The 25,941-nt window shown below is 41.0% G+C and overlaps 1 protein-coding gene across 13 annotated transcripts in view; it reads right to left on the bottom strand.

The window, feature by feature from the left end:
* Nucleotides 1-7,153: 7,153 nt before the first annotated feature.
* The window catches only part of MDM4 (MDM4 regulator of p53), a 38,642-nt gene continuing 19,854 nt past the window's right edge, over nt 7,154-25,941 (bottom strand). For 4 of the 13 annotated variants that reach the window (XM_064477101.1, XM_064477100.1, XM_010991384.3 and 1 more), the window contains 7 exons: nt 23,882-23,949; nt 23,046-23,145; nt 20,366-20,526; nt 18,952-19,101; nt 17,366-17,446; nt 14,833-15,390; nt 7,154-8,524 (listed from right to left, as the gene is read on the bottom strand). In XM_064477101.1, coding sequence (XP_064333171.1) covers nt 8,492-8,524; nt 14,833-15,390; nt 17,366-17,446; nt 18,952-19,101; nt 20,366-20,526; nt 23,046-23,145; nt 23,882-23,949 — 1,151 coding nt within the window. In that variant the 3' untranslated portion in view covers nt 7,154-8,491. Of the gene's footprint in view, nt 8,525-14,832; nt 15,391-17,365; nt 17,447-18,951; nt 19,102-20,365; nt 20,527-23,045; nt 23,146-23,881; nt 23,950-25,941 lie in introns of those variants that run through there. The other 9 variants (XR_004132241.2, XM_010991386.3, XM_010991390.3 and 6 more) reach the window with 9 other exon arrangements.

The raw sequence follows: 25,941 nt of genomic DNA, 5'->3' as shown, positions 1-25,941 counted from the left end.
GCAGAAACACTGATTAAATGGAACTGGCTTAATGTTTTCCTCTGTCTTTTATTTAACTTCTTTCTCCGTGCCTCTGCAAAATGGGGATAACATATTTTGCTCACAGAACACTATCTTTCATAGGGTTGTTGTGAAGATTATACAAGATAAAACAAAACAGACGCTTGATACACACTAGGCACATGATGTTAGTGATGATGACTGATTTAAAGAACTAAGTGGTGAGACGAGAACTAGTGTGTCTGCCCCTGGGCCTGGAGGCCAGTCCGGCTAGAACGGCCAGTCTGCACTGACCGGCCATGTGGCTCTGACCAGCCACTTCTCCCCCCGAACAGTGGGGGGGGTGTGCAGATTTCTGGAGCCTTGTTCTTCCCAAACACTCTACGGTTCTGTGTTACTAATAAGATGCGTGGCATACCCTTTTGATGTTCTTTCAGGCTCTCCTTGTCTGGGCCAGCCGTCCCAGGAACAGTGTTAAAAGCTGCCCTGAGGCTGTGTTTCCTCCCACCTCAGATCAAAGAACAAAGAAGACACGTAAAGAAGAAACCATGTGTACAGGACAGATACACACTGGATGTCACTGCTCCCCTGAAGCCGGTGATGTTTTGAGGGAGGCTGTGGTGTCTGGTGGCCTCAACATTTTCCTTGCCCCACCCCCTCCAATGGAGAAGGAGCTTTCTCCCCAGAACGCATCCTCTTGTGATGAGTACCCGCTGGTCACTAGACTCTCACCACAGAGGGACTCAGGGAAACAGCGTCTGAGGCTCAGCAGTGAGGCAGAGGCTCAGAAAAGCATCCTTCACCCTCCTTTCCGGTCCGCTGGGAGGAAGGCAGGGTTGGGGGTGGGGAGCAGGGGCTGTGCATCCAAGGGAAAAAAAAAACCATCCATTCAGCTCACCTGAGTAAATCAAGAAGAAAGCAGCTGCACTAGCTTGTTATTGAGAGAATAATTTGTAACCAGGTTACATCCAGAGAGTCTGAAGAGATGGAAAGTGGGCGGTAGAAGTGGACAAAATAAAAAAACAAATATAATTCTCTTTGAGCCTGGTGTGGAGTTAGAGGACTTCACAGTTCTCACTTCAGATTTCCCTCCTGGATATGTGAAGTATCTTACAAATGATTCCTCCAAGCACCAAGGATAAGAATATTTAAATAAAGACTTGAACCGAGGGGGTTATCCTCAGGCAGGTTTAGCTATGCTGTTTTAATGGCAAAGGGACCTTTCTCTTAGATTTTTATAGATTACTGGCGCCCTCTGGTGGAAGATACAGGTTACAACTGCTGGTAAGGCCCAAGATTTGATTGATCCCTTAACGTTTAGGAAGCTGTGATCCCCGGCTCTGATGTGAGCAAGAAGAAGAAATATCAGGTGCTAAGAACCACATACGCATTATCTCATTTGTTCCTCAATTCTCTGTTTTCCAGACCAGGTTGCTGAGGCTCAGAGGCATTAAGTGAACTGTCTAAAGTCACTTAGCAAGTAGCTAACTGGCAGTCCTAAGTCAGTGCCAAGGAGCCCAGAAATCCTGATGGTCATGATTGTTTTAAACACACACACGCACACACACCACACACAAGGAAGAAAACAGATGCAATTATCCTCCAAATGTGTCCCATATTTAGTAGCAGCTTTACCCAGTTTTAAGCAGTGTACTCGGCTGGAGTTTGAATTAAATTTTCTCAATCTGGGGCACCAGAAGTTTCGTGTTTCTTTAAATTAATTTGAATACATGGCTTATTTCCCACTTTTTCTTTTAAATGCGAATAATGAAGGGAAAAGGGTCCCAGGGGGAGAGGAGGCAAAAACAGGGTTACTCAGACCAATTGTGTTCATTAGTCAAGCCATGCTTGGTATCACTTCCCCTCTCTGTAAACGTGCTGAAGAAATGGTCTTTAGGGACATGTTAAGCTAAAAGATCGTTTTTTTTTTTTGCACACCTTGTCCTAAACCTGAAATGAGTGCTCACTCCTCTCTCCCTTCTTGCCTGCACCCCTGAAAAGTCTTCTGTGTGTGCGTGTGTGTGACAGAAACATTTGAGGATCTAACTGAAATCCAGGAGTCCAGCAGAGCAAACCAAAAATCCATCCTTATCCCCAGGACCTTGCCCCTAACAATTGCCCACTGATCCTCTCCCTCCCAAAACTTTCTACTATAATTACAGCCTACAGCAGTGATTCTCAGAATGTGGTTCCTAGACCAGCATCAGCTAGGAACCTGACAGAAATGCAGAGGCTTGGGCCCACCCGGACACACTGGTCAGAACCTCGGGAAGTGAGGCCCAGCAAGTTCCTGCAGGTGATGCTGAAGCTGGCTGAGGTTTGAGACCTGCTGCTCGAGAATGGCGCTCTTCACCTAGGTCCACAGAGGGCGTTAGGGGGTCTAAAAGTTCCTTGGGCTTGCAGATAAATGTTTACTTATGTATGTACCCTTCCTCTGGAGATGGGATCCAGAGCAGCTACTTCTTGACCCCAAACAAGTTAGGAACTCCTTACGACTCTGTGATCCTGTCTCCCCGTAAACATCCCCCTGCCTGAGCCCACAGACTTTTCCCTTTCCTCCACCTCTTTACCATAAAAGATGCCCGACTTTCCCCCGCCTGCAGTCCTGCCGTCACCCGGGGTGATACCAACATCGTACGAGCGGCTCATCCAACACCCCAGCCTCCCAGGACTGCCACTGACACCCCAACGCCAAAGAATTTCACCCCCATCACGCTTCAACCGCTCACTCTCCGCCATGCCTGGGACCCGCCCTTACCTGGCATTGCTTGACCTCTGTATCAGGCGGCTGAAGCTCAGGTACAGTGTGACAACAAACCCCCAAATCTCAGTGGCTTCCAGTACAATGTGTGTTTCTCTGTCCTCTGTTCCCTGTTCTGGTCAATCTTGGAACCAGGCTAAAGCAGCAGCCCTCATTCCGGGGCACGCTAGCCTCACTCTTAGGGAAAGGTGCAGATTGGCCCCCGAAATGGTCCCCAAATCTCTGCTCAGAAGCATAGCACGCTTCATTTCCACCCGCATTTCATTGACAAGCCTGCTAGGGGGAGGAAGCACAAGGGCTGGTGGAGAGACGTGGCAGGCGTCTTTGAAGCCCCTTCTTAGGACATCAGTCTGTCTTAGAACGTAGTGACCGGCCCCTCCTGTTCTCGGCCCACTCCTACGATACCATTCTTCCCATTTCATTAAGGCTTCCTGTTTCCTGTCACCCCTTCCTGGACACAGTGAGAACGGACACACTGAACACTTGGTAGGCACTGACTTGACATCTGTTACCTCATGAGGTGATTGGGGCTTACAGAAGTCGAATAACCTGCCTCATTTTCTAGTTTAGAACCATCGCTTCAGCTATCAGGAAACAAGGGCCTGTTAGGGCTGTGAGCCCAGGTCAGGGACATGAATGTGTAGTAACGGCAGTCTGCGCGTGGTGCGGGTCTCCTGAAGCGCTCAGCAGCCGCACCTGCTGGTTCTCAGCCGGGGACAGTGCTCTCTCTCGGCGACATGCCTGGAGGCATTTTTGGTTGTCATAACTGGTTGGGTGGGGAGCGCTGCTGGCTACTGGCATCTGTAAGTAGAGGCTAGGGATGCTGTTCAATGTCCTACAGTGCACAGGACATCCCTCCCCACAGCAAAGAAGCTTCCAACCCCAAATGCCGCCGGCACTGAGACTGAGAGCCCTGGGCTAGAGGCAGGGGACTCTCAGGTGACTGTCTTGCAGAAGCTTCCTGATCAGTTCTCTCCTCTCCTCCAGAGTGTTAGTTTCCAGCCTTCTCCATCCTCTTCAAACCCTCACCCCAACCACCCGCTCTGTTATACTCCACTCTCTCCTTCCACGCCTTTGGCTGCGCTAACCTCTTCAGTCTTCTCACAGGCTACTGCCTCCTCCCCTAAAGGCCTGTGGGTGTCCTCTCTCGTCTGTGGCATCCTTCCCCTCCTCTTCAAACTCCTATTTTGCCTTTAGAGCTCAGCTTCTCATTTCTTAAAGGGGGTTATTCCTCAACCCTTGACCAAATTAGGCCCCTCTTCTCTATTTCTCCTGGCAGCATGTGTTCTCCTAACATATTTCTTCACTGCATGGATAGTTTATGTGTAACTATGTAGTCTCCCTAAGCCATGGGAGCCGGGATCTCACTCATCACCTTCACTACTGTATCCGCCACATCTGGAAAGTACAAGATACATAGCAGGTACTTCAGATTTACGGCCCAGGTCGCTCCCAAGCTCTATTTCCATTTCTTTTTCTTTTTTATTAAAAAAAAAAATTGGGGAGAAGGTAATTAGGTTTGTTGATTGATTTCAGTGGAGGCGCTGGGGATGGAACCCAGGCCCCCCCGTGCATGCTGAGCTACACCCTCCTCCTTCTGTTTCCATGTGAATCTCCTCATATGCACAAAATCACCATATCCAAAACTAAACTCATCATTTTTTCCTACCTCACCACCACCATCAAAAACTACACTTTTATCTATATTCTGTATCTCAATGAATGGCACCACCAGCCACCAACTGCCCAAGCCGTCCGTGACCCCTCCCTTTCCCTCACATCCACATTCATTCATTCATGGATGAATCATCCTGTCACTTCCACCTTGATCTCCCTCAAATCCATGCACTTCTTTTGGGCTTTTGGCTCAAACACAATGGTTTTAACTGCTGACTGACTCTTCAATTCTTAGTTGCCTTGGACAGATTAATTTTGCTAAACCTTATATACCTCATGGGATAACAGATGTCAAGTCAGCACACACAAGTATTCAGTAAATGTTGACTATTATTACTCTTTCCAGGCCCAGTGCCGTTGCCTCAGGGGTATTATCATTTCCAGCTCAGGTTGCTGCCACAGCCTAACTGTTCTCCCTGCTTCTGGTTGTAAATGAAAAATACTGCCAACCATATCAGTAAACAAAGAAGGCTGAAGCCATCAAGTCATCAGCGGCTGCCACCACCCCCCAGTGAAGACAAGCCTGCAGCCAGGCCTCTGCAGCCACTCACAATGGTGCCCTCCGAGGGGACTCAGAATAAGAAAGGACAGGACACTGGCCCTAGATAGCTAGGTGCTTGTCAAAGGAATGAATTCAATGAGCCCAAATGTTTTGCTTCCTCCCATACATAGAAAAGCACTAAATTCTGTAACTTGAGATGCCTGGCTTTCCTTAGATAACAAGTAATCTATTGTTCTGACTACCTGGTCTTTGCTGTAAAGCTCCTGTATATCCTAGCTCCTCCCATACCTCTTCGGAGCAGTGCCTCAGAGCGACCTGAGAGGTTGTCATCCCGGCTCGAGTCCTCAGAAATGTCCACTGAATAAATAAAATTCTCAACTTTTAGGTTGTGCATTTATTTCAGTTGACATGGTCTAGCCAGCACCCCACTCTATGATCAACAATGCAACCAGAATGATCTTTCAAACATGCAAATGAGATCATGTCACACTCCTGCTTAAAACCCTTTGATGGCCATCCACTGCCTTCAGGATAAGGTTCAAACTTATTAGCTTGGCGCAACACACCTTCATTACCCGGCCCCTCCAACACTCCAGTCCCGGCTCTCGTCACTTCTCCAATTACCTCCTTTGCTCCAGTTACATGGAACAACTTCACGTCCCCCAAACAAGCCATTCTCTTACCCGGACTTCTTTCATTTGCTGCTTCCTCCAGCCCATGTGGAAACTGTCTTACGTCCCTCATTTGATTGCTTGACCACAGGCAACTTGAGGGAGCTTCCATACTCACTGTGGTATTCCCAGTGCCAAGCAGGCTTTGGCTCAAGTTAATGCTTAATAACTATTTACTGAACAAATTTAATTCATCCTTTATTTTGAAGAGGAAAGAAAGTAAAAGGAAAACATTAATCAAATGAGGTTAGGGTTGGGGATGTGCAAGATTATCCCTGTATCCCCAAACCTGAAATCTTCCTAATAGCACTAATACTTTATATACCTTCAGAGGCTGGATTTGCGTTAAGTTCTAGCAAACAGGCACTGACCAGGCGTTTGTCTGCCAACAGCTTAGCTCGGTTACTAGTTTCAGCTTGCCTTCTAGCCTCAAGGCTACTTTCAATAAAGATGATAAATCTGCAGCACCAGCAATAGGATGTAAAAATCCATGAAATAAAACACGGTATGTAGTTTTTATTAAAAAGTAACTTAGACAAAAAATTTTTTTTAAAAAGTAACTTAGAGGTCGCAAAGCTTGGAAATGGTTGTGTGGACCAGAAGCTGGCCTCATCCTTGTCTCTGATGCTCTTTTCGGTTTTTGTTTTTTTTTTTAAAACACTGTCCCTGCTCTTTCCAGTATCACTCCCATCCCACCCCATGGCCTCCTCCTACAGGTAATCTACGACCTATCCCTAGGGGACATCATTTGTGTGACAGCCTATGAAGGGTGCTCCCAAAAGTTGTGCAGTGCGCACCAACCTGTGCCAACATCAGCTCAGGACAACTGACCGGATCCCTCCCAAATGGCTTTTAGCAGTCAGGGCTTGAACTGCTGAAAAGCATGTAGGCAAGTCCACTTTTCTTTGCTATATCCCTCCAAAGAACAGAAATTGGGGGTCAAGGCTCAGCTTCAGTGAGGCTCCTGAATGTAAAATATTGTGCTTTTTTTTAATAAAAGCTTAAGTTTCATTAGCTTTTCAAGGCTGTAATTCCCAAAAGTTTAGGAATGCCTGCTAGAGAGCCTAGCAGTTGCTAGACGTACGCGTGATTAGGGTGTACTTTGTGACACCCTCAGTTACCTCCTGCACTAGCCCCAACTGAAAAGCACAACAAAATAGTACCCCGAACCTGGTATCTCTTCATATGAAAACTCAATAAAGAGGCAAACCTGTATCTCACCGTGTGAAATCTCTTCAACTGCAAAGAGGGTAGACAGATTGATACTGCGGGCTCAGAAGAGTTAGGCACAGGCTTGAGCCTAGAAAGATGGTTTGCCATAAATCACTCTAGATATGCAGGTGCTGTATGTTTTCTTAATTTTCAAGGGGGCTAGTGGGAAAACTCCACAACTCACTGCCTACCTAGCTAAGTGTTAAAACACACTCTGCAAAATGCTGAGGTTCCTTCAAGAGTGGGAACCTAAAAATGAAATACAATTACTCTAATAGTTAACCATGTTGGTTGGGGGTGGGGAGCAGGGGCAGGGATAAAACGTCACTGTTGATTTTTTTTGTTTGTTTTTTATTGAGGTACAGTCAGTTTACAATGTGTCAATTTCTGGTGTACAGCACAACGCTTCAGTCACACATGAACATACATATACTCATTTTCATATTCTTTTTCACCATAAGCTACTATAAGATATTGAATATATTTCCCTGTGCTACACAGTATGAACTTGTTTATGCATCTTATATATACTGTCAGTACCTGCAAACCTCGAGCTCTCAGTTTATCCCTTCCCACTCCCCTCCCCCCGGCAACCAGAAGTCTGTATTCAGTGTCTGTGCATCTGTTTCTGTTTTATATATAAGTTCATTTGTCTTTTTTCTTTTTAGTTGCTGTTGATTTGAAGTCCAATAACTTCTATTGCAAAAGCCACTCTCTTCATCCCTAAGTCAGACCAAAGACAATACATGAAGACAGAAAACAAGATTTTGCTGTATACAAACACAAGTACATATTTGCCCAATAATGACACCACAAAACAGCAAAATGAAAAATATTTAATACACAAAAGAACACAACAGATTCAATAGGTATTAATAGCATCGCATAGTGCAAACTCTCAAAAGCTAACAGAGCTATTACCTTCGATGTGCTTAGAAAGATCAGGCAAGAACTGAATCCGCTCCTCACCTGGTGAACTGGTCAAAGTTATCCTAAACTGCCTTTTCCTTCCCGTTCTATGAAACCACACTCACTTCTCCTGCTGACTGTGACTGCCTAATCAGGAAAGCCGCGTGTTTCCTGGATACTGACGGCGCATTTGATGCCACCTAGTCAAGTGCATGTAGGACTGAGAATTTTTGTGTATCAAGACCACAGCAAGGCAGCTGTAGCTACCACCAAATTGACACGCACACTTCTCTCAGAACCCAGAGGCGAGCCCTTCTAGACAAGAGCCTCACGCCCAGGGAAGGACAGCTCAGCGAGAGGTGTGGGCAAAAGGACTCAACGTGGCCCTGTGACACAGGCACAGAGCGGTGCTGGCGCTCAGCTCCCTGATGTGGGATATTCTGAATATTCACCCCAGAGCTCTGTCTACCAAAACTGCAACTTCTAATATATTCTGCAGGGCAATGAGAGGCTAAGGTACTCTCTGACACTTAATTCCGACAACAAACTATGAGGTAGAAAGGGTAGTACGGGTACTTACTTCACAGACGAGAAAAACTGAGGCTTAAAGTCAAGACTGGGGCTCAAGATGGTGGAATCATCTTACTCCTCATCTCCACCCACCAGGCGCTTCACAGCGCCGAGCTCCAGGCTAGGAGTCCTACTCAGGGGCTACGTAAGACATTTACCTTGCCAAGTGCTGAGGAAGTCAGAAACATCTCATTCCTCCTTCAAAACATTTTCTATTACTTCCTAAAGAGGGAAAGAAAAAAACCAAACGAGACATTTTGATTCTTTATGAAAAAGGAAGTGGAAAAAACAAGGCAGCTGTAGGGAGAAGAAATAATCCTCCTGTAGGAAGAGGACAGGCTGAGTCAATTTCTTACTGCTGAGACAACAGAGGAACTAAATCCCCTGTTGCCCCATCATACACACAAATCCTCAACTACAAGTTGTTTTTAACATAGGAACTCTGATGTCACATCTTCCCTCCTTATTGCTAGAATCCACCAAACTCTGCAACAGAAACATTCCCCATGACTGGCTGGAAAAGAGGAAACTTATCTAAAGATAGTACAGTTACAACCATCCAAGGGGTGATACAGAGGCCTTTGGTATAAAAGCAATGTCCAGAAGTAGATGACACTAAAAATTGACACAACATTGTAAACTGACTATACTCCAATTAAAAAAAAAAAAGAAAGAAAAACACATAAATTATTAAAATCAAAGATTCTGCTTTCAGGTAAATGCCTCACAGAAAACAAACAAACAAAAAAACCATAGATCAAAGTCTATATTGCATCCAAAGCTAACATTTCAAACCTCAGGCCGGTGGCACAGCAATACGCCAACAAAAGCACACGTGGAAGAAGGCAAACTGAACCAACGGGAGCAGCAAAACCGTGTAAGCTGATTTTTCCCAAAGGGTAGGAGAAGCCACCATATGGAATCAGCCTTTATTCACAGTCAATTTTTTAAAATAACAAATTGACTGTTTTTTCTTAAAGGGGGGAAGCATGAAGAGTGAAGTAATGACCTCGCCTACTGTTAACAGGAAAAGCACAAAGAGCAAGGACCAGGACTCCTCCAGCACCACCTCCAGTCCCTGCTGTCTCCTAAAACGCCTGCCCTGTTACAAATGGGAATAAAATGTGGGTTTCGCTTAAAAAAAAAAAAAAAAAAACCAGAAGTAGATAATAACTTATAATCATTTTGAACTCCAGGGAAAAAAGAGCTACAGTAAAGAAAGAAGTGGAAATGTCTGACATTGAAGAACTTACTGTTTAAAAAAAAAAAAAGTCTTGGGATAAGAAATTAGACGCTCTGATAAACTCTGTTATAATGCCAACTTTCAATAAAGCATCTGCAATGACAGCAACTGTTGTGTGAAAGGAATTGCTCTGACAGCGCCATTTGGCCCTTTTTAGAATCCCTGACCTGACAGCACCATTTGGCCCTTTTAAAAATCTTTGACTCATTCTACCAAAAAAGTGAGGAATTCTATCTGCTGTGTTATGCTCCCAGAAGACATTAAATAAAGATGCTGTATGAAGGAAAACAAGATAAAGAAGCATCATCTTGGATTTCAGACAAGCTACCAAGAAATATTAACTTCCTCTTTCTGCACATACACTTCTCTCCTTGTAACATTCCAGTCATTCAAAAGGCTCTCGATAGAGGAACAGTAAACCCAAGTGTACGTTTATTATAGTATTTCCTTTAACAATGCCACATTCACCAATAATGACATTATTTAAGATTGCACATCCATTGCCTCAAAAGATCTCAAAATGTTTACAGGACATTCTCCCACAGGAGAGAAGCGACCTGGTGGCTCCTAAAGAAAGAATATAGCCAGTGGCAAACAAGGAAAGCTCCGTCAACAGGAAGGATGTCTCGAAGCAACCTGGAAAAACTGTCCCCAGATTAGGTACAGGGAGCCACTTGAACCACTACCTTAGATAACCCTCATTTCCAGCTTAGCTTGAGGGTCCTCAGTATTTCTCCTCATGTGCTAAACTGCACCTCAGCTAATCACAAATCTGAGAAATTCCAGCAAAGTGACCTCAGCAGACCTACGGCAGTGCAGAATGCCAGACATCTGTAAACACTGTACCTGCTACTTTTGGCACAGGGAGAGCCTGCAGGTTCCATTGCCTCTGAAGTGCAGATTCTAAACACATTAACTATGTAAACAAAAGAATGGTTGCTGCTAAATCAAGAACCACAGGAGCATCTCCTTTTGATAGACTGAATGGTTGAAAACAATGCTTTTTTTAAAAAGAAGTCTATAGCTATTTTTAGCAAAAGCATTAATAGTCCTGATAGTGTGTGCGCACACGGGTACACCCACAAATGAGAGAGCCATCAAAATGAATTCTTTAGAACATGGGTCCCAACAATTTTAGCAGGCATTTGGCTAAATGGAAAACAACAGATTCACAGTATATAAAGCCATACACTTTCAAAAGTTCATATAAATCTCTATGGAAGAAAAAACCAAACAGCTGGTTAACAAGTCTCCTCCTTTCAAAAGAGAACCAAGAGGTAACACTACAATAACTGTAGAACCCAAGACTTAACATTCACCAAGTTCTCATTTGTGACTGTCAAAGGAGCCAACAATGCACTGAATTGACATTAAAAAAAAAAGATACAAATGATCCTGACCTTTAAAAATAAATTCTTCAAAGAAAATTAACATCTCACAAAGCATTACATACATGTAAATATACATAAATTATTATTAAAACACAACTGAAATCTTCAAATGCTTGGCAGTGATTCAATCTTAGATAGTTCATGGCGGTGTGGTAGCTGGCCTGGCTGGACACTAATCCATTGTTCAAGCCTAGGATTGGGAACCTACGGACTGTGCGGAAATGTTAGTATCAGTTTAGAGCCTTGATCTAAGATTTTTACAAAGTCTGAATTAAGTATTACATAGAAAGCACACCAAAAATAAGTATGGTGTGAGTAGAATGAGTTAACATTAAGAGACAGAAGACATTTTTAGCTGCAACCTAGAAATTCATTGCTTTTCTAAGGATCTGTCATTTCTGCTCTGAACTTTTTGTCTGGGAATAACATGGTCATAAATATTAATTCAAAAAACCAAAATAAGAAATTTGAGGCTAATGTGGGATGATTTCATTAATCACAAGTCGATGGTGTGATGCAGTGGAAACGATAAACTTCACTGACACCTACTTTAACAGCTCCTTTGCTCACAATCAAGATTTCCACCCAAGCATGGCCTACCTACAACTAGGAAGACCATGTAATTTAATGTCCACATGAAGACATCTGAGAGTAAAGGGGGAGAAAGGGGAGAGACAGAGACAAACTGGATAGGATGCTAAAAAACAGGGGTGAACTGGCACTGTCCCCAGAATACCAGAGCATGTGACCACCCCAACTACAAAACAAATGGTAGTGTTTGGAAGTCAAGAGTTTCATCATCACATAGCAGTAAACTATGAAATCTTCACGTACAAAACATGTCTTGCTTACCTGTACCGCAGTGGTATTGAAAAAACAAAAACAAAGTCAAAAACAGATCAAGAAGATGGCTTAGATTCCTGTAGGCAAAGAATTGCTCTGATAGTTCTATTTGGCACCCCCCCCCCTTTTTTTTTAAGGATCCCTGACCCATCCTACCTCAAAACAGGAGGAATTCTACCTGCCTTGCTATGCTCCCAGAAAACATTTAAGAAGGATCCTGGATGAAGGAAAATGATCCGCAGAAGCAGCATTCTCGATTTCAGATAAGCTACCAAGAAATATTAACTACCTCCTCCTGCAGATACATTTCTCTGTAACATTTCAGTCATTCAAAAGGCTCTTGATAGAGGTACAATAAACCCCAGTGTACATTTATTGTAACACTTTCAGCTCAAATGCACAGCTTGGGATCTTCTAAGCAAAGTACTTGATGCTAATGGGGACCATAAAAAGTCAGGTGAGCCAAGGGGAAAAGAAAGTTGTGTAGCATAAGAGGTTCTGCCCTAGGCAAGGATGCACCAAATTAGCACCAAGTATCTACAAACACAAATAAAATTTAAAATTTTTTCTCATTTAAGTTTTCTAAAAACTGTGACTTTATACAGGAGGAACCAGAGGGTACAAGTGCAGGTCCCCCGTGCTCCCTGCTCCTCCTTTAAGGTATTACTTGCAAAAGCACTTCACTGGCAAAAACAAAACAAAATTAAAGGCTATCAAACTATTATGAATAGATTAGTGGTGAGGGGTGGGGAATAGGATAGAAAGTAATTTAACTTTCTGAATTTTTAGCGCATTACCCATGGTCTAACAAAACACTGAACTCCAAGGACTGGTTCTACTTACTGCAGGGGAAAGTCCTTGTCCCGAGTGCCTGAAGAGAGCCAGAGACCGAGCCTCATTCCCCAAGAAGTTCGGAACAAAACTGGAGAAAAGAGGTCAGGTTCCTCTGCTCCCTTTACTTGTCCTCCCAGTGGGAGGAGTAACTTATCTGATTATATAAGACAGCCTGACATTTACTGAGCCTTGTCTCTTTGGGGAGAAAGGGTTACGGTCTGTTCTCTCCAAAGTCCTATTTTGGCTACAAGTCATAGTCTCCAATATTTTAAGGTTGCTAACAACATATTCATTGTGGCAAATTCAGTAAGCACCACCATTATAATATTCAACAAATAATCAGAAGGAAGTAGTATGGTTTACACATCTCTTACAAGAAGCCTGGATTCCAGTAAGAGCTTTATCACTAGCTGTGACTCAGCAGTCATTTAACTTCTTAGCTTACGTGCAAAATGAAAGGAGTAAATGAGTGCCTTCTAGTTTAAAATTCTCTAACAAAACTTCCCCTCTAAAAATTAAATATCATGCTAAATGAAGAGATCTTGTTCCATCTACTTCCTGTACCTAGAATTCTCTCTAGGGCACGGCAGGACTTCCGGAAGTGTGGTCTGTTGACCACCTTGTCCGCTTCCAGAAACACTTGTTCAAATGGAAATCCCTGGCCCAGACCTCAAGGATCGAAGGGTGTGTGTGTGTGTGTGTGTGTGCACGTGCGTGCGTGCGTGCGTGTTCTTACCATCCTTACATATGATAATTCTAGGGTCTCGGCCTTCAAAATAACTATATTCATTCATACACCAAGATTACTTCCATAGGGAAAGTATCTTCCATATCTTCAATTTCCTTATGTAGTATCCTAAGATTTATGTGCTCAGATAAGGCCTCTTGAGAGCTATCATGTCTCTTAATTACCTTCCTTTTCACAACTACCAAAGTCCCTATTTTCAAAAGAAAGGCTGCCTTTCATGCATCTAGAAATCTTACTATGGGGCATTGCCTCAGAAAGTTAAAAAACCTCTACAGGCATCAAACAAAAAGATGAAAAACCCCTAGAGGACTCCCAAGAAACAACGGGGACAGAGAGCAAAGAGAGCTTTGGTTAAAAACTCTTACAACTGTCACTGAGAAGACTGTGCTATCAATGTATGTAATGCATTTAATCGAATTAAAAATAAAGTCAATATTTTGATTCAAAGAGAAGTCTGATTTGGCTGACTATAGTTTTATAGTGAGAGCAGGCTTTGCCAGTGTGTATGACAGTATTTTTTTTCCCTATAAATTCAATCAGTTAAAGCTATAGCTATAAGGTTTTGACAAAATGATCTCCAAAGAACATCTACAATATATCGGATAGTACACCCTCTGCTTAGTACTTAAACTTATTTTTAAAATTTAGGTGTCAAATTAACATGTGCAGAAAGAAAACCAATCGAAGGTGAGAGCCATGAAATGCTGGAGGGCCTGCCTGGGAAGGGGCATGACGGGACATCCGGAGGCGACAGAAACGCTCCGTTGCTTGTTTTGGGTGGCTACTCAGATGCCAACAATTCATCAGAAGGCAACACTTTATAATTTGTTAATTATACCTCAATTTTTTGAATGTGCAAAAGGTTATATATACTTTCTCAAAATTCTTTTTTGGGGTATGTTAGCAAAACTGTCTGATACCACTGTTTTAGGCACACATGGAAGAAATTTCTTGTTTTTCTAGATTTTACAAAAATTTTGGTTCCTCTGAACCAAGCGGCCTGATTGCAACATAAAATGATCTACAATACTATATAACTTGACTAATCAAATACTTCTGTTTTTCACTATCAGCTTTAATATTTTTCTAATAGCTGCCTTGAATTTTATGCTTAAGGACATTTCCTAAAGAAACAATCTTCAAATAATTTGGTAAATAAATGAATGAATTTCCGTTTGTACTGGCAGCTGCTCCCTCCCAGACCCTCATCTTTGGGACAGAATGAAGTGATTAACTTATCTTTTCATGTTAATGGAGTCTCCAAATTGACTATTCCAGTTCTAAAGAACTAATTCTCAACTTCTGTATAAGTTTAGAAGCAAAAATGGCCTGGAACACAGATTTTTATGTGAATAAATAAAAGTAGCCAATGGGTCACACTGCATAGAGAAGCTCAATACTGAAACTTTGATAAGACCTAGCCCTGTTAAAAGGTCTCTGCAATTCATCGTTTCAGCTACGCTATAAAAACCTTAATAACCAGCTGAATCTCCTTCTTGCAAATCGGACACGAAGCCCCGGACTTCTTTAATCTTCGGGCACAATGAAAACAAGTGACAAGATGGCCTGTCCTCCCATGAATGATGTTTCCGTCTCGTGGTCTTTTCTCACACAGACTACACGGCTTCAAGAGATTCTGGCAATCCTCTGTGTTTTCTGTGTCTGTCCTCTGTTCAAAAAGGTTATCTGATTGTTCTCCCATGCTTGATATGGTCTCTTGGCTTTCAGAACTGTGAGCCAAATCCAAGAATTCCACCGAGTTGCACGGATCAAAAAGTTTGGGGTTTTCTTCCTTTACGTATGTATCTTTAGGTCTAACAACTGGGGCCGATATGGTTCTTCTGCAGTCAGGGACGTCAATTCCTTCACTCTCCTGCTTTTCCGGTATGGCAGTGATATCAGATGTGGAGAGAGAATGGGTTAACTTAGAGCAATCTGAATACCAATCCTTCCTCAAGGCCCAGCAACGAAAGCAGTACCTCTTGCTTGGAGAGTTAAATTTCTTGCACTCAGTACACTGCCACTCGTCCTACAAAGACAAGTGCAGCCAATTAATACTCACTCGGCGGTGAACATGACTCCGAGACAAAGGGAGAGCAGGCCACTCCTCACCACCTCACACTAAGCTCACACACATGCGGACGCTCCACAGCAGTGGTCCAGCCGAGAATCTGAACAAATCCTATAGCTATGTGTAAGCAAGTCCTGAGAAGTTTTACAATGACAGCGACACAACTGCCATCTCAAGCCAAAATATGATGTAGCTGTCTTTAAAAAAGTTAAATGCCTTTAGCTTCCCATCTAGTCTGGGTGGAATTTACATTGCTTGCTCTTCCCCACTGCCTTCTTTTTAAGTCATTTCTCTTTGGACAACTTACTCTTTTATTGAGCAAGAAGCTAAAGAATGAAGAAGAGATGATACTGTCACTCTTAACTACTTAAGAAATGTTATAAAATTTGTCAAAAAGGAAGCTAAAATTGAAATGAGATTTGAAAACTACTAAATTTACTCACGCTCCCTCACTGCTCTCAGTATCACAGGTACCTTGAACGCTTAAGTCACATTCTCTGAAAAAATTAATGTTCTTGTCCTTGAATGCCAAGTAATGTTTTTCTTACTTCTCCATATTCAAATTAGGAGACACTAGAGCTTGATGAATTTTAAATGCCTTGCTTAATTCAAAGGTAGCTCCCTGGAACAAGTCAAGAGCATTTAATGTGGATAACTGTCTGGCTCTGACAGGGTCAATGACTTGACACACCCTGACTTGACTACTTTCAGAACGAAGGCCAAGCACTTCCAGTTTAGAAGTCGTAACTCAATTGTCTGCACCAAGAGGCAGGGACAAAACCATCTGTTAAACTAGGATGTTCTGCAGAGAGCTATAGCACATTCTTGCCAGTTTAAGACCCTCAGATCTCACTCGAAATGTTTTACAAATACTCAAAGGAACTTCAAAAAGATTTGGAATTAATAATTGATGGTGTGTCACATCTAAATGGCATCACTTTTCTTTTTCAGTAGTACATAAAATAATAGGGCTTATTAAATTCCATGGCATCTCTGAATTGATAAAATACAGTCTATTTGCCTAATAGGTTTTCTGGGCCCACGCAGTCTCAGAAGCGTGATTAAGAAGGAAACACTTATCTCTGCTATTTGTATTATGGTCATGAACACTTAATGGACCAATATATCCAACTTTATTACTTAGCTATAGACAGACAAATAATTTGCAATGAATTACCATAATGGTCAGCAGTGGTGGGATGGGAGATGGGGAGCAGGAGCAACACCAGAGACCACCTAAAATTTTTATATCCCCAAGGAGCAAAATGCAAAACCAACCCCTTCCTTATCCTTCCCCGCTACCATTCTTCCCACAGCAAGTCAGAGTTAGCTGAGGGAAGTACTAAAAGGGAGACGAGGAACTAGCATGAAAAGAGAAAAGCAAAGTACACACCTGAGTCTAAACTTGAGTTGCCAACTGGCGATAAGTCCTTACCTGTCACCTAACAGCTCGATACTCAATCTTCATTTCTTAGCCCTCCACTAACATAAACCCGCATGGAAATTAAGCCCTTTTCCATTTGTTTCTATTTAAGAAAGCACTGAACATATTATTTTTATACTTGACAAAGAATTTTAGAGAACTTACAGGTCTGTCTTTAGGATTAGAGAGGCATTTAGTGGGAAAGGCAGGACAGGACTACTCTGAATAACTGTGTATCTACTGCATAATGTTCAAAGAGCTTTGACAGCAGGGAGAAAGGCACATGGAGAGGCATTTAAGTCATCCCTTTTCAACACAGGGAAAGGGTTAAATCAACTCATCCTCTTCTCAAAATCCAATAAAAATCTCTAACAAGATGCAAAGAAACCCACATCTCTACCTAGGAAAGGGAACTGGAAACGGGGGTAGCTGGACACAAGTGAACTGCTGGAACACTGACACCTGAAGACGCATGTGGTGTAAGACAGCTCTTTTACTAGAGATTCGTACCTCAGAGGTAACTTCTACATCAGTATCATCACTTATGGACTTGGAGTCCTCAAGGTCATCATTTTTCCCCACTTCAATCACCTGCAAAGGCAAAGACGTCTCATTAGTAAAGTTCATCTACCTCTGATGAGGCTGTTACCTGAAAGCAGAAGAGACAGAAGAGCTTCAGCTTAAAACTCACATTCTGCTCCCAGCACCAGCACTTAAAAAGGAGACAGCTCAGATGGGAGACCGAAAACATGATTCTGCACACAGCTAGCTGGCATTTCAATAGAATAAATGACTGAGAAGCACCCAAGAAGGGTTACCAAATATCTTCTGCATTCAGAAGGGAGGTTCCCAAATTTATGAATTTAAATAAACAACAGAGTACAAGTTATTAAATGTGGAATGTTTTTATCTTGAGACTCTAGATAGGCATTCACAAGAATAAAACAGGATTACATGAGAAAATGGAAGTAAAAAAAACCACTATTTAAAATAAAGAACTTAAATGTGAAGAATGAAAATAAAGTACTGTAAAATTTTACTTTTCAAATTCAAAAGTAACGCTAGTTACGTGATACACTGACTGTCCTGTAAAAACATGCCCGTGGACCAGAAACAAAAAGGCAGAAATGTGACAAGTGTCTTCTAAATTTTGAAATTTAGAATTTAAAATTCTAGAAATTAAAACCCCCGTTATGTGATCAGTGAATGAAATAAAACCACTTATGACAGAATTACGGACCTCTGGATAGCAACTTTCTCACAGAAGTTCAAGTATTTGAAGTCCTATGTCTCTCCATAGAAGTTTCCAAATGTCACCTTTGTCTTTCTATTCTATCCACATGCACTCCCTCCCACTGCTACCCAGAAGTAACTAGTCCACAAAAACCAAGCATCTACCTGCCTACCGCAAACACAGCAGGGTAGCCCTCAGGAATACAAAGTACTATGAAACGCCCTTAAATTAAAAGGATGACCCAACTGAGGTCTGTTTTTTGCTGTATTTATTCAATGGATATTTACTGAGAATCTTGTCTGTGTCTGCACCGGATCTGCTGCCCAGGATCTTTTGAGATTTGAGCACGTGCTTGTATGACTCTTCACCCTGGTGTGAGCGCACCATGTGCACTCTGAGTTCTAACCCCCTTCTTTCTCCTTATTTAAAATTCTAAAATTTGCAGGAAGAACTCATCTGTCTGTTTCTATTTAGGTATAAAGTGGTTATGGAAGCTACAGAAATGTCTAAGAAGGAAAGATTTTTTTTTCCTACAGGCTGCTGTGGACATTTAGAACTTTGCCTTGTTAGCAAAGCAAGGTCTCCAGAAAAAAAAAAAAAAAAAACTCCACAATGAGTGATAGCACAGGCAGGAAAGGGTAGCTTATTTGCTTCTAACAAAGTAGGAGCTTTACTCATAAAGTCCTATTCTATTTTTAAGACAGACTTGGTTAACTTAAAATCAGATATAGGAAAATATTAAAAAGTAAAAAGGGGGAATTACGTGAGTCATTTGTTATACAAAGCGTCAGGTCATCAGATTTGAACAGATTATACTATATGCATGTAAATACAGCCAACATGAGACTTTTCCACAACATACCTTTTTGTCTCTCACCTTCCCTATGTCTTCACTTGTTTGTTCCGTATCAGCAGCTTCAACTTTTATTCCAACGCCGAACTGCTCTGATACCGACTCATTCAAAAACCACAAGTCATCTGTGGTGTCTGAAACAACGGCAGTACCTACATCCTAACAGAAAAAAACAAACATAAGTTTTATAGTCAGAGGTTTATCAGAGATGTTGAATCAACGTAAATGAACCCAAAACACAATGTCCTCACACATCTCCAAAGAATGCCTACCCTTTCTTTAACAGGTTACTTGGCACCTACTGTGTATAAACTAATGGGTGGATGCAAGGGCACCTAGCAAAGGATTTTCTATTTTAACAGTAAATCAGGCAGAACAGCTGAGAAACAGTACTGAAGAATTTAAAAGCTAAAAGCTCATAGTTGCTCAACTAAAAGAGAATCCATTCCCTACATTCCTTTCTATGGACAGCACTCTGAGAACCCAGGAAACTTTCTATTAATTGTGACATATTCTTTCCTTTAATGTCAATGATCTTTATTAAAGAAATATAAGAAATACTGATTGTAACTCAAACCTTCTGTCCTCTTTTTGAATTTTTAAAAAAATTATATTGAGGCAAAGTTGGTATATAACATTCCCTTCTTAATTCTTGAACAACTTTAAATATAACTTTCTGCATTCATCTATGAACACTTTATGACATATTTTTTCTACAATATTCACGAGACAACTATTATTTTGCCACTATTATATGTCCATTAATTTACTGAACAAACACTAATTATGTATCAGATACTGTTCTAGGTACTAGGCCACAGAATAAAGTGGTCAATAATACAAAAGCCCTGGACTTACATTTCAGTGGGGTCAGACAACAGTTACATAAACAAAATATAATAACAGTTTTACAAAGTGAGAAGTGCAACGGAGACTACAAAAGAGCCGGACGGTGACATCTTGAATTAGGGAATGACAGTGGAAGTAATAAAAAGCAGTTGGTTAGATTTCAGATGTTTTACATAAAGAGCTGATAATCTGAATGCAGCATATGACAGAGAAACAAATCAATGATATCCCTTGATACTTGGCTAGAATAACCGGGTAGAAGGTAGACTTATGAAAAAGGAAAGGCTGAACAGGAGTGTTGCTTTGAAAAAAAAAAAATCAAGTGTTTGTTTTGAACGTGTTAAAATGTCAGATCATCTAAGTGTTGAGCAGACAGCTGGATATGGAAGCTGAACACTGAGGAGAGAGGTCAGGGCTGGAGACACAGATTTAGGCGTCATATGTATACAGATGGTACTTAGAAGTCATAGCACCGAATGGGAATTCTTAGAGGATGCAATGTACGGTCACAAGTAACCAAGAATGTTACTCTTTCAAAAGAAAAAAAAAGTTCCTCTTCAAACATGAAACTTACCTGATTCGTCTGTAAATCAGTCGAGCCATTACTTCTAGGTGTATAGTTGTTTCTCAAGTTTCCTAAAAACCACCAAGGCAAGCCAGCTACATCCCACTCCTCAAGCCCAAGATCCAGCCTTGATGTCGCATCTTGGGTTAAATTTTCTAACAAGTCTTTATCTACAAAAGTCAAATGAAAAGGATGATAGCTGCGTACAAAACACTGAAGAATCAAGGCTCTCTTTGTAACATTTACAACCTCTCTATAAGACAGGTAAAAAGAAATTCCTCTTCTCAGTACGAAAGAATCAGAAATCAAATACCTGTCCCAGCTGCAGAGCCTAAATCGCCTTTCTCCCATTTAGGCTACATTAGCAACAAGTGACACTGGAGATAATTCATCAAGAAATTTCAACTCTGAAAGCATCCAAACAATGACACTGTTTTAAAAGGATTTCTTTTTTTGTTTGTTTTTTAAATTTTTTTAAACTTTTTTTTTGTTAGTTTGCATGCTTACTTTTTTAAGTTTTTAAAGCCGATTTATTTATTTTTTGAAGGGGGGAGGTAATTAGGTTTATTTATTTCCTTATTTTTTTAGTGGAGGTACTGGGGATTGAACCCAGGACCTTGTGTATGCTAAGCATGTGCTCTACCGCTGAGCTGTACCATACTCCTTCACAAAAGGACTTCTAAGGGGTCACTTAGTGGCATTTTAAACAGCCTTACCACTGTAATAACTAACTAATGACTTGCTTTAGTACATGGTGCCTGACAGTGGCTTGATCTAGTGGACTGTAAATGGTGATGGCACAGAGGTCCAACCTTTGAGATAGAAGCAAGGCGGTACAGACAATAACAGGCAATCATAAGGCTGTCAAGGCAGCATCACTGGTACCACATATTTTCAAACATTTCTCAATCATTCATGTATTTTGATAGGTAACAACAATTATGAAATACTGAACTCTATGCTGTCCAAATAAATATACACATATGCCCTTTCTGAATCAGTGGGCTCTTCTGGAGTTAAAATATCTTAAAATACCTTAAAATCTAGAAATACTGCAAATCCAAAACATACTAAGGGCCACGTGTTCCAAAGAGAAGATCTCACGTTGGACATCTAAATGATATTCAAGGGAGTTACTAACATAACTTTGTTGCTATCACATGAGATTCTCTTCCTTCCCACCGTCCAATCTTTTTTGTTGTGCTTTATTCTTTTCTACTTTCTTACTGTCCTCTACCTCCTCCCAATGCACTAGGTATGCCAGTGCCAACCATGGGTGTCTAAATGTGCTAAGGCACACATGGTTGGAAAAACGTCTGCAATAAATGGACCCCTGTCAGAGCAAAAGGTTACCCTATCTACTTACAAATTATGTTGATCCTGCCTATTAAAAGGCATACCTGTGTTCAGGGAAACTAACTACCTTTTACTTACTCATTGCTGAAATTATGAGAAACCTAATTTCTGAGATGGCGCCACATTAAAGTTATCTTCAACTATTTAAGCTCTATAACCTCCTATGAAGGGAATGAAAATAGGCCATCCTTTCCACATACAAAAATTCTGTCCTTTCTACCCATACACTTCCCTAAAAATACTAAGCTATTTATTCTCAAAATTTACATCAGAAACTACATAGTCTCTTGAATTCGCTGTTCTGGTATTTTAAACAGCCTTCTGAGTAGAAAATATGCAAGGACCTGTATTTAAAGAAACGAAATTATATATTTAAGACCCTAAAGACTGGAATAAGCTCCAAGGTAACTAGGCAGCCCAAAATTCAGTTTATATTCAAATGCAATTTGAAGAAAACAATCCAGCATGATAAACAGATTAAATTTTAATTTAAACATTTAAAACAATTTTCAGCAGCATAACTTTCCAGGATGCTGCGAGAGGTCTAACCTGCCAATTTTGCAGGTGTGAGTCAGGTACCTACACTAGAAACCATCGTGCCGTAACATTCCTTTCGGGAACTTTTGATTTTACAGATCTTTGCAGCAAGTTTTAGGAAACATTTTATAAAGCAGAGTTTGGGGAAAACTTCCAAAACGTTGATCAGCTCACTTAAGCTGACCATACCTAGGATGAATGGCAAAGATCTAACGACCACTATCCAAGAGCGAAGGAGCCACTAGGCTTCCAACGGCTCACTCTTGGCTCTGAGCTATTAAGCACATTTTACCATCTTTGCAAACTTCCGAAGTATATAAAAAGTAGCTTTTGCCTCAAGCGCACAAATAAAAATTCTGCCCAGATCAAATCCGTACAGGGGTGCCAAGACTTAAAAGGCCAAGGCAGCACAATCACCAGGCGGCAAGCTCATAAATGGGTAGCTCTCTTCTGTTAGCATGTCAGCTAAAGGGTCTTGCCCCATCGCAGTCATCGCGGGTTGCTAACAGAGCACTACCATCTCCTTCAAAGCTATAGTGTTGACTAGGGTGAGAAAAGAATGGTTTTCAAAAAAGAATGAGAAATGAGTATGACATACTCCCCTCCTACTTCACATGCAAAGAAACAGCTTTATTATTTTTTGAGTTCTCTATATAATGGTCTTAATTACAGCTGGGGCTTAATACAGATAGATAGCATTTCTAAAAATCACCACCAAAAACGGAAGGGAGAGAGGGAGGGAGAGGGAGGCAGAGAGAAGGAGAGAAAGGTCTACATGGCCTTAATCCAAACTTACCTTCTCTAGAATTTCTGCACTTATGCTGTGAGGTAGGCAGCGTGGGAATATTGCCTTCTTCAGTTCTTTTCCTGGAGTTGGAACTTTCCTCTACACTTTGCTGAAAAGAAGGAAAGGTGTCCATCAGTGCAGGAGAAATGACTGCGACCAGGGGATGTAGCAGTTCCATTCTGGCTCACCAGTTAGTGTGCGACACAATGGGTTACGCACAAGAAAGGAAAACTCTGGAGTTCACAACAGTCATCAAATAAAAGCAACACCTCTCCTCAACCCAATGTGAGCAGAGCTGGGAGAATCCCAAACCTGGGGTAAAAAAATCTGCACAAAAGGCCAAGATCTACTATTAAAAACAGGCTATCAATATGAAGTCTTTAGCCTACTACAAAATTAGGCGTAACTGAGAAAACATGTGAAACCCTAGCCATATACCAAGATGATCATAAAGTTTTCCCAGGTTTGGGGAAGCTTTAAGAAACGGCCTGACATAAACTTAATTGCAACAAGCCTGTTAAAATCTAATACACCAATTTCCTCAAACACCTATGTACATACAACACCACACACACACACACACAGGCACACACAAACCCCAAAGAAAATGCAACTGGAAGAACTGAAGATCAGAAGTGCTACATCCCAAAGAAAGATTCAGAGACTGGAACTCTGTTATGGGCAGAACAGAGAAGGTTGACTCTGTCCCTGGTCTGTGAACTCCCAAGAACCTTTCTTGTTAAAGTCTTACCAGATTCAAGGAAAGGTCTTGGGAGTCCAAGATCATAGGTACAGAGAAGGGGCCACTCTGTACAACAAAAGAAGTCACCGTGTGGTGGTTTTACCTTCAGCTGGTCTTGACCTGGAATATCCATACTGTGATCCTGTGCGAGAGCGAGAGTCTGAGCAGCATCTGGATGGCAAGTAAAACAAAAGGGAAACCTTCCCTGGTAATAGCCATTCTCTCCACACAAAAAGGACCTCAGCAAACAACCCTGGAGCCAGGTTAGGTCCCTAAACATGTACTTCTCCACTGTGGCTGTACAAGGCTCTCATCCAAAAGGAAAGGAAAAAAATCAAAACTAGTAAAAATGGCACAGACCAAGAGAGGCTATATTCAAAATATACCATCAAAATATCATCTGAGGAAAAAGGAAGAAAAATGACTAAAAAAAGGTTCTTCCACAGCACCCTTTCAAATTTTAATATAAAAAGTGATTCCAAACAGGGAATAATGGAGAGTGTTTTATCATCTCTTCCTATAGGTGTATTTCTAAATTTGCCTAACTTAGGCAAAACAACAACAAAAAAATTGGCTTTTTAATTTAATTTTTGTTTCAAGTGTTAAAGTTACACAGGATTACAAAATCTGAAAAATCTGGAATTTTTCCCACTTGCTTTATGACATCCTCATATAAACTTACGTTCTAAGTGTCAATGATGATTTCACAGTTTAAATTCCCATCACATGAATACAGATGAATTTTTTAATCAACAAATCTTATTTTTCTCAGTTCCTATAAACATTTCCTAAGAAGGAAGAGGAAGCAGATAGTTTTTCTTAAGGTCAATAAAAAGAAGCAAAGAAAACAATAACTTAAGAGAAATTTTGAGAGAAATGAATCTCAAAGCCTTTAAAATTTTTCAAGCAGAACAGAAGATGAAAACTTAAGCTACAAGAAAAGAACAAGATGCAGAAAATTGAACAACGTGGACCATTCACTATATGAGGCCATATGTAACTATATACATCCAAATAAATCTATCATGGACTGGTTCAGCAGCTACTATAAAGTCCAGAAGTAAGACACTTATGGAAAATGTCATCCTCGTCCAATAAAGACTGCTAGAGAAAGAATTCAGATTCTACAACTGGTCTGAAAACTCAGTTGTTTTGCACAAAGCAAGCATTTTCAACATTGTAATTATAGAGTATTATTTCTAGAAGCATTTTTATAAATAAATGGAGATACTGAGATGTTAAAGAGCCAGCATTTTCTGACCACAGTGGTCTTCAAAGCTCAATTAATACACAATGCAGATGAAGCATTTCTTTAGTAAAGGAATTCAACTACTGTCACTTCGAGTTCTAAAGACTAACTGCCTTAATTAGGTTAAAACAATTAGAAGCAAAAAGAAATTGTAGGGGAAAGCTACAGTGTAAAAAGGAGTTTTAAAATAAACAGAAAACTTGTCATATATATTTTATTTTATTAGAACAGATGTGGAAATTTAAAGACATGATTTATAAAGATTCATCTTCACTTCAAACAATGGCATTTTCTTCAACCATCAAAATAAAAGGTTTATCTCATTTGCAAAGGTATAAAACAGTTGATACGGAAAGCACTTTTCTCACTTGTCCCTTCAAATAAAACACACGCAACTCAATTTATGAAGCTCCACAGAAACAGCCAACCATTAGCAATAATGGGAGTTCATTCAGAACAGACAATCAATCAAAATTACTGTGGGGGTAATTTCCTGGTTTTGATCATTGTATCATGGTTATGTAAGATGTTACCATTTGGGGAATCTGGGTAAAGAGAACACAGACCTCTTTTTAATACCTTTGCAACTTTTTTGTAGGTGAAATTATTTCAAAGTGATAAGTTAAAGAACAAAGAAAATGTTTAAAAGATTTAACATTCTGATTAAAATAAAAGTGTTAAAAAATTAATTGGGCAAATTCTGTTACAAGAAAGGGTTAAGGAGACATCAGCATGTGGCACAAAAGGAAGAGCACAGACTGGTCCATCAAAAACATCCGCTCTACCTATCAGCAGCACCTCACCTTGGACAAATTACTCATTCTACTGGAGGGGGTAAAAAACCAAAACCTCAACTCTCCATCTCCAGACCTTCCTCACAGGGTTTTTGTCGGGAAAAACTGAAATGTTTGTTA

This window comes from Camelus dromedarius, chromosome 21, assembly GCF_036321535.1.
Source record: "Camelus dromedarius isolate mCamDro1 chromosome 21, mCamDro1.pat, whole genome shotgun sequence".
Classification (NCBI taxonomy): domain Eukaryota; kingdom Metazoa; phylum Chordata; class Mammalia; order Artiodactyla; family Camelidae; genus Camelus; species Camelus dromedarius.
The sequence above is the reverse complement of the archived record's forward strand: the minus strand, read 5'-3'. Positions and strand labels throughout refer to the sequence as shown.